The sequence below is a fragment of the Bison bison genome, unplaced genomic scaffold, assembly GCF_000754665.1.
Source record: "Bison bison bison isolate TAMUID 2011002044 unplaced genomic scaffold, Bison_UMD1.0 scf7180017864218, whole genome shotgun sequence".
Taxonomy (NCBI): domain Eukaryota; kingdom Metazoa; phylum Chordata; class Mammalia; order Artiodactyla; family Bovidae; genus Bison; species Bison bison.
The window spans coordinates 5,950,888-5,960,334 of record NW_011494790.1 but is presented as its reverse complement, the minus strand read 5'-3'; the positions used below and the strand labels follow the sequence as shown (position 1 = coordinate 5,960,334).

Sequence of the window (9,447 nt, the reverse complement as noted above, 5' to 3'; positions counted from 1 at the left end):
ACTGTTCTTTCCTTTCCGGTTCCTTGGGACCCGGCTGAGAACTACTGGTGACGTGCTTTTGTGGGGGCTGTTCTTTCCTTTCCGGTTCCTTGGGACTCAGCTGAGAGCTACTGGTGACGTGCTTTTGCAGAGGCTGTTCTTTCCTTTCCGGCTCCTTGGGACTCAGCTGACAGCTACTGGTGAGGTGCTTTTGCAGAGACTGTTCTTTCCTTTCCGGTTCCTTGGGACTCAGCTGAGAGCTACTGGTGACGTGCTTTTGCAGAGGCTGTTCTTTCCTTTCTGGTTCCTTGGGACTCAGCTGAGAGCTAATAGTGAGGTGCTTTTGTGGAGGTTGTTCTTTCCTTTCCAGTTCCTTGGGACACAGTTGAGAACTACTGGTGACGTGCTTTTGTGGGGGCTGTTCTTTCATTTCTGGTTCCTTGGGACCCAGCTGAGAGCTACTGGTGAGGTGCTTCTGCAAACACTGTTCTTTCCTTTCCGGATCCTTGGGACCCGGCTGAGAACTACTGGGGAGGTGCTTTTGCAGGGGCTGTTCTTTCCTCTCCGGTTCCTTGGGACCCGGCTGAGAACTACTGGGGAGGTGCTTTTGCAGAGGCTGTTCTTTCCTCTCCGGTTCCTTGGGACCCGGCTGAGAACTACTGGTGACGTGCTTTTGCAGGGGCTGTTCTTTCCTCTCCGGTTCCTTGGGACCCGGCTGAGAACTGGTGAGGTACTTTTGCAGAGGTTGTTCTTTCCTCTCCGGTTCCTTGGGACCGTCTTTCTGCACAGACTGGAAACCAGAAGGCCTTCCACTCTTCTCACTCTCTGGCCTGGGCGGCTCCAGAGACCACCTGGTAGAAGCAGGTTCCATCTTGGATTCCAGGCCTCTCTCTGCGCCCAGCTCTCTCTCACAAGGAGCCCCCGCAGAGCGCAAAGAGGAGTCCTCTCTGGCCGGCAGCCTCACCTCCTCTCGGTCGTCTCTGGGCTTTGCTCTCCCGCAAGGCCCGCATGCTTTCTCCAAGGCCTGGGTCTGGGTGGAGACATCCGGGCGGGTCCTCCCCACCACAGGGAGGGGTGGGGAGGTGTCGCTGGGTTCAGCAGCTTCTGGGGGACACAGCTCCTTGGAGGGGTCTCTGCGGATGTCGGGCCTCGCAGCTGACCACTCGCTCCCGACTATGGAAGGGCCCCTTTCGGACAACTCTCTCCCACTCGGCTTCTCTCTAGGGGGGACACTTTCAGGCAAGAGTGGGCTGCGGGATCTAGACGTGTTGGCACCTTGGAGGTTCTGCCCTGGGAAGGGAAGGAGCTTAACGTCGGGGCTGTGGTCTTGGTGTTGGCTGGGGTGGCCCTCTCCCCGCTGGGGATGGCTCTCCATGATGGTCGCTGGGGCACGGGCTGCCTGGGAGACCTTCTTGTCCAGCTTCAGCTCTGGGTCAGGCGGGGCAGCCACCGGTGAACTCTGCAGACCCCGGCTGGCCGGTGGGAACCGGGGCTCAAGCAGGTAGGATTTGTTCACCTTGAAGCCGGCAGGGGAGGACTCTCTCTGACCCGCAGTGTCAGCCTTCCTCCCTGTGCTGCTGGGGAGAGCGAGGGGCATGGGGGACTCCACATCACTGCCTGGGCTGGGGCTCTGGGCAGGCTCCGGGGAAGGCAGCTCTGTCTTGGAGGCCTGAGGTCCCGACAGGAGAGCGATGTCCAAGGTGCCTTCAATGGGCTTCAGGCACGACACAGACCGCCCTTCCAGCTTATACTCGGAGGGGCTTTTCCGGACAGGCGACTCTGGGGCAACCAAGCCCGGCTTCTCCGCTCCACTGTCCACCCGGCCAGAAAGGGCCTTGAGAGGGACAAAGGAGACGGCGCTGAGCTGAGCCGCGTGGGCGCTGCCGATGAACGGTGTGCGGGCCTCGGACGCTGGCGGGGCCTCCTGCTGCCCTCCCACGGGCCGGCCCAGGCTCCCAGGCAGGCAGTCCTGGGCACCAGCTGTCACCTTGGGCTTGAGCACAGAACAGAGGCTCTCGTCTTTGTCTTCGAGGGACATCTTCTTTCGGAGGTAATCGATGTTGGCCAACTTGCCGTCTAACTTCTCACACCGCAGACCCTCCTTGGCCTGGGGGGCCTTCTCTGCGGTGTCCCCCTTCCCGGAGGTGGACCTGTGGGTGGTGTGACAGAGGCCGTCTTGGAGGGTGCTGTGCGTCGAGGCTCGTTTGAGGTCACAGGTGCCCTGGCCGTGGTCCCCAGCTGCCGTTGCCCCCTCAGAGGCGACACCCTCGCTGGCCCGCACATTGGCCTGCTTGTGGAGAGCATCTTTCAAAAGGCTGCACAGGGGCTGGGCCTCCTGCACGGCTGCTTTGCTTTCAAAATGATTTGACCTCTCTGAAGCTTTTGGATAGATTTTCTTGTCTCTCTCTTCGAGCCTAAAAGCACAGAGGTTTTCCAAGTCACTGCCGAGTCCGTGGGGCTTCGGGCGGGATTCCTGTTTTTCCGAGAGCCCGTCAGGTTTCTTCACCACCACCTTGGCCTTTAGCTTCTCTCGGTCCAGCTCGTCCACAGACTCCTGGCGGCCCAGCTTCCGGGACACGGGGCGTTTCAGGCAGCCCTGCTCCACGGGCCTGGCCCGGCTGAGGGCAGGCGCGTCACACACGTTCTCCTCCAGGCTCTGCAAGGTCACCTCCCGCTGTTGCTGCTCCCGCGGCACCTCCTCCTGGGTGACCTCAAGGCTGTGCTTGCGGGAGCACAGGTGCTTCTTGTCGCCTCCATAGGAGGGAGACAGCTTCTCCTCTGACTGCACGCGCTTGAGCAGTGGGGACCGAGGGGGTTCTGCACTCTTGGGCCTCACGACGTGCCTGACGATGGTGGGTGGGGAGTGCATTTTGCTGGGAAAGGCTTGAGCCATCTTGGAATTGCCAAGTGAGTGCCCCAGCAGAGGGGATGGGGACCGCTGCGGGGAGGTGGGCTGTGGGGTCGGAGAGGGTGTCCGGGCCAGCGGAGACAGGGGGATGCTGCCAGCTGACTTCCGCCTTCCTGACCGGTAGCGCTGCCCGCTGAGTTTGGGCGCCAGACCATGGAGCGTGCTGGGCCGGACGTGTCCTGACCCCGCTGGGGAGTTGGGAGCGCTGGAGCTTGGGGAGCTGCTCTGGGAGGAGTTAGTGCCTGTGGGTGGGAAACAGGACATTGTGAGCAAGAGCCCCCTTCCCCTTTCTTCCCAGGCTTTCCGACCCGAGCTGTTTTAGATAAGGGCAGTGAACTGTCTCAGCATCTCAGTCTAGTGAATAAATACTTTCCAGATAAACCTCCCCAAAGGTTAACCCAGTACTTCCTGTCTTTTCTAAGGGACCGAATAGCTATATCTTCTGACCTTCCTGTCAATCCTGTTCTCTGTCAGTTACATCCCCACCTTCTCTCTTTAAGCTGGAATAAGCTTGTCTTCTAGGATCTCAGCTGGTAGCCCCTCAACTCTTGCTAGGAGGGGAGGTTCACTCACCGGATGGGAAGTCGGGGGTGGAACGGTAGCTGGGTGTAGGGGATCGGGGAGACAAGCTGTGAGTGGGGGACCCTGGGAGGCTCTCCCCTGATGACAGGGATCGGTTCAAGCAGGAGAAACTTCGGCTGGTGTGGAGTAAAGGAGAAGGCTGCTTAGCTAGTTTTTTGAAAAGGGATCTCCTCCTAGAGTGAAAACAGGAGAAAACTGCTCAGATTCTACATTCAAAACCACCCCCCCTTCCCCAAAGCACCAATGCACTGATTCAGTACACCCAGAGACAGTGACATGATGGCAGGTCCTCTTAAAGAGAAGGGTTCCACTTTTACATTCAAAACTTTCCTATGACTTAGAAAGGAAGAGGCTTTGAGAATACACAATGGAAACCCTCTTAATTTCAAGCACTTTAAGAAAAGTTGTGAAAATAGGAAAATATATCTGGTGACTCAGAATCTGCCTGCAATGCAGGAGACCCGGGTTCAATCCCTGGGCTCAGAAGATCCCGAGAAGACAAGGGCAACCCATTCCAGTCTTCTTGTCAGGAATATTTCAGGCACAGAGGAGCCTTGCAGGCTACAGTCCACGGAGTCGCAAAGAGCTGGACATGACTGAGCAACTAAGAATAAATGCTTATTCATTTATTTGTATGTCAAGTTTTAGAGGATACTGTTTTTTGCCTGAAAGCTTCCAAGAATATAGCTCTGAACACACTGACACAATTAAATTAAGAGACAGTACAAAGTAAATCCCTGTAAGAAAAACTGTCATTTGGAATATTGGATTCTTTAATGGTGATCTGCTGGGTAGAGGCTTTCATCCTTGAGGGGCTGTTTGCTGTGCTTATTCCATTGTGAACTCCTGAATATTCCTATGGACAATGGAGGCTGTTCATTTACACAGAAAAACTGAGGAAGGTGAACTGAAGCTTATCGTATCAGCAGGGCAGCAGACACCACGCTTCAGCAGAGGGCAAATGTGTAGTGAGTGCCAACAAGCACGTCCTAAAGTTAAAAGCACAGCTTCAGATGGCTTTGAAAAGCAGGTATAGGGTTCCTTCATCTCCAGGGGCTGAGTCACACACTTTCCACTCTACTATCCCTTGAAGCAGTGTGTTCTATATGACCCAACACACACTCAAAATATAAAGCTCACATTAAAAAAAAAAAAAAAAAAGGATAACAATGTATGTGTGTGTGTGCACGGATGTGTACTTTTAATCACAGTAATAAATGTGCTTGGGTCAAAAAGTCAAATAGCTTTATAAGCTTATAATGAAAAATAGCTCTGTTCTGCCTTGTCCCCGATCCCCAGTGAAACTCTTTCTACTCTTTTAGCTGTCTGCAAATTTCTATGTAATGTGCTTATGCTGTTTTTTCAATCCTAGAAATTATCTGTTGATTTCCTACCACCGAAGATGAAAATTTAGCCCTTATAACAATCTATTCCCCTTCTAAACAAGCACATTTCCTCCCAGTTGAGCTAAACCAAATTTTTGGTTAGGAACAAAAGGTCGATACTTTATTTTACACAATAAATACTGTTCATAGTTTGGCCATGAAAAGCATAATTCTATTTTCCTTTCTTATACAAATTTGTCTTTCCTGGAGTTAACAATCATTGCTTTTTTCATTTGCATATTTTTCTTTTCTAGCATTAAAATCCGGAGAAGGCAATGGCACCCCACTCCAGTTCTCTTGCCTGGAAAATCCCATGGATGGAGGAGCCTGGTGGGCTGCAGTCCATGGGATCTCGAAGAGTTGGACACGACTGAGCGACTTCACTTTCACTTTTCACTTTCATGCATTGGAGAAGGAAATGGCAACCCACTCCAGTGTTCTTGCCTGGAGAATCCCAGGGACGGGGGAGCCTCATGGGCTGCCGTCTATGGGGTCTCACAGAGTCGGACATGACTGAAGTGACTTAGCAGCAGCAGCAGCAGCCGCACTAAAGTCCTTATACTGTGATCCAAAGCACCAAATTCAAGTGGGTAGAGTCAAGATACTGTCTCCTCGTGCAGGGAGCACATCTGGACAATTGTTTGGAAGAAACTTCCACACACACACACATACACACACACGGACACACCCCTCACCAGTGTCTACACAGGGCACTAAATGATACTCAGATGCCTTTCATAGTGCTAATGTGTAATAGACCTTCAGGCAGTAAAACAAAGCCTTTTTATTTCTAGGCTTATTTGGATGCTTTGAAGATCTAGTTATCTTAGAATATCTGGCATTCAAAAATAGCAACTGTATGTTTTTGGATTATTTATTATTACTATTGTTTAGTTGCTAAGTCATGTCCAACTCTTTCCTGACTCCATGGACTGTAGCCTGCCAGGCTCCTCTGTCCATGGGATTCTCCAGGCAACCCAACTGGAGTGGGTTTCCATGCCCTCTTCCAGGGGATCTTCCCAACCCAGGGATCAAACCCACATCCCCTGCATTGCAGGTAGATTCTTTACCAACCACTGAGCTATCACGGCTTCCCTGGTGTTTTTAGATGGATTAAATATAGATATAATATATATAGATAGATAGATAGATATAATATATTAAATATAGATTTAATGCTAAAAGCTACCTGAAGTTTTAGTTCTTCAAATCCAACTGAAATGAAGTCTGGAAACTTAAGAAAAAGCAGAGCTTTTCATGGTTCTCACACATGAGAAAAAGTAATCTAAATTCTACAGTGTAACTACATAAATCTTTTCATTATGAAACATAATGCTGTTATGAATGAATATAAACTCTAGTGTATAAGTACATGTGAACCACAAGGCAACATGTCTTACAGAGAAATAGATCTTCCTCGCATGCAAGCATTTAAATTAAGTGAGGAGTAATTTTCCTTCAGTGTGGGAACACACCAAACCCAGGAAGAGGATGGTTCTAACTCACCTTTCCAGACTTTCCTTCTTCTTAGATTTCTTGCTCCGCCTCACCATCCGGCTCTTATAGCTGTTTCTCCTGGCCGGTCCCGTTTTGATTGATGTGTTTTCAAATGGGGTGGTCGTGATTGACACCTTATTTCCACTCTATAAAAAAATGAGGTGGTATTAAAGGGAAATGTTGTGATGAAACAAGGCCAGAAAAGATACAGGAGATCCAAAGACAAATAAACATCCAAAAGGACGGACATGACCACGTGGCAAGGAGCCTTCAGGTAGTGAAGTCCTGGTAAACGGGGTGGAAATAAACAATGTGAGGTCTCCTTAAGGTGGCGGGATGTGGATCCCACAGCTGCTGTGCTCAGTTGAGTCAAACTCCTCGCAACCCATGAACTGCTGCCCTCCAGGTTCCTCTGTCCGTGGAATTTTCCAGGCAAGAATACTGGAGTGGGTTGCAATTTCCTACTCCAGGGGATCTTCCTGACCCAGGGATTGAACCTGCATCTCTTGCGTTTCCTGCATTGGCAGGTGGATTCTTTACCACTGAGCCAACTGGGAAGCCCAGCAGAGCTGAGTTTAAATCTGAGCCTGTGACCTGAGCACTTGTTTTCCTCTGGACCACGTTGCAGCAGAGTCACACCTGTCTCCTAGGGCTCATCTGAGGATCAAGGGGATATAGTGTGTAAAGCCGTTAGCACCCAGAGTGACACATGGAAAGGGCTCCACAAAAAACAGTTACATTCATGCATATGTATTAAGTGTAAACATGCCCAGAGACACTGCTCTTGGTTGATTTATTTTTCTTTTCTCTCCTTTTTGTGTTTTTCCTTTGACCTAGAAATCATAAAGCAGCACAACTGAATGAGACTTTTATCTTTAATTATTTTTAGTTTTGTTTTCTAGCACCAGAACCTGTCAGCCCAGCAGAGCTGGAAAGTGTATGCCAGCAGGTGTAAAGCAGCCTCTGCTTTGTCAGGTCGGGAGCGGTAAGGTCATTCCTGGGGGTTTCTGTGCCCCTCGACTTGAACCTGGGACTGAGGCTTGCTGGATAGGCCCTAGGGGTGGATTTGAGAGCAGAGTCAAGGGCCAGGGTGAGGGGGTGCCCTGGACAGGTGGGCAGAACCCTCCCCCTTCACTTCACTTTCACTGATCTCTTCTTGAATTTCTTAATAACCAAGGGAGAATCATATCCTTTCAAAGTCACAGATGGTCCTGATTACCTTAAAAAGATAAGAAGTATACATAGAAGGGCCTTTTAAAAGGCCTATGCCTGGAAGATGCCTAGCAACTCAGATCTAAGTGATGTTAAGAGATGGGGAGTTGAGTATGGTGGGGCAGGGGACTGAAAGAACAGATTGTTTAAATATCAACATCCACTTCTCCACCCAACTTGGAAAGTAATACGTTCCATTATTAGAAGGAAACAATAATGTATATATATTTTAAAAAATCATTGAGAAGCCTGCTGCTGCTAAGTCGCTTCAGTCATGTCCGACTCTGTGCGACCCCATAGACGGCAGCCCACCAGGCTCCCCCATCCCTGGGATTCTCCAGGCGAGAACACTGGAGCGGGTTGCCATTTCCTTCTCCAGTGCATGAAAGTGAAAAGTGAAAGTGAAGTTGCTCAGTCGTATCCGACTCTTCGTGACCCCATGGACTGCAGCCTACCAGGCTCCTCCGCCCATGGGATTTTCCAGGCAAGAGTACTGGAGTGGGGTGCCATTGCCTACCACTCAGCTAATGCTGGTAATATTTCTGTATATTTCCTGTTAGTCTTTTATTAAGCATGTAAAAATTATGCATATATATATATGTAGACATACTTTATAAGTATTTTTAATCTTAATCTAATAGTTTTTCTTTCACTTCACATTTCATAACTTTGAAAAACTTGCACTTTATCACTGAATATTCCTTCACATAATTTTTACTGGCTATTTAAAAGTGTTCCATGAGATAGGTAAATCACAATTTAACTGTTTCCTTATAGCTCTTGTTTTCTATTTTCCAATTCTTGTAAAAGTTGAAATAAGTATCTTTATTTATAAATTAGTGTCCTAACCTCTGATATTTTCCTTAGATTATCTAACTAGACTCAATACACTGAATTGGAGGGTCTAGTTGAACTTTTTAAAGACTGGTGGTACACACTAATGCACTAATTTCCAGAAAGTTCATGTCAATTTAAACTCTTACCAGCAGCACATGAGGACCCATCTTAGCACACGCCTGTCAGAACTGAATACTAATATTAAATAAATTGCCAATTTTATAGGAAAAAGTTACATCAAGTTTTAATCTTTGTTCTTTGGGTATTAACAAAGCTGGATTTCGTCTCATTTATTTTTCATTGTTTTTATTTCTGTAGATAAGGATTTGTTCATGTCTTACATCCAATTTTGTATCTAAAAATCAATAATCAACTGAAAATTAATGATTTTTGAGTTCTTTATATATTTAAGAACATATAATCCCATACTTTGTGCCATAACTGTAAAAATATATATATATTTTAGGGAGATGGGATTTGAATTTGAACACGGGAAAAAGATATTTTTCATTCTGAAAAAATAAATTACTTGTCTTATATTTATAAGCAGATGCCAAAACTTTCAAAGTAAACCTTTATCTGGTAGTAGAGACTGGCATTCAATTTATTCTTTAAACTGAAAACTCCACGTTTAAGGATGAAAGGGTCTGGAATGGGGTTTGTTCTTCACAGTTTGACTGAGGCCAGCCTCACGTTTCGGTTTTCCCTAAATGCCTCAGGGGAAGGAAAGGGGCAACAGTGTGATGGGCGTTGGTCCGTCATCGAGCTTCTTCCATCCTTCACTATATCACATCAGAGAGGACACGGAGCCACAGTGATCACTGGGGCTGCTGGAGCCCACGAGCAGTCTAAGCCTGAACCACTGCTATCCCTCCTGATACAGTCCAGTTTTAAAAATATCATATACATTGTATGAGATAAATATAGTAAAATGCTTAACATTTTTCATTAGGAAAGTTACGGCTGGAGTTTGTTGAATCAGAGCGTACCCTTAAGCTTTGTACAAATGTCCCTTTCCACAAGCAGTATTGACATATATAGACTATC

At 48.2% G+C, this 9,447-nt stretch overlaps 1 protein-coding gene across 10 annotated transcripts in view; it reads right to left on the bottom strand.

Moving 5' to 3' along the window:
* MAST4 (microtubule associated serine/threonine kinase family member 4) overlaps positions 1-9,447 on the bottom strand; it is a 619,799-nt gene that overhangs the window by 5,658 nt on the left and 604,694 nt on the right. For all 10 annotated transcript variants that reach the window (XM_010845550.1, XM_010845552.1, XM_010845553.1 and 7 more), the window contains 3 exons: positions 6,361-6,497; positions 3,461-3,642; positions 155-3,129 (listed from right to left, as the gene is read on the bottom strand). In XM_010845550.1, the coding sequence (XP_010843852.1) occupies positions 155-3,129; positions 3,461-3,642; positions 6,361-6,497 (3,294 nt within the window). The remainder of the gene's footprint in view (positions 1-154; positions 3,130-3,460; positions 3,643-6,360; positions 6,498-9,447) is intronic.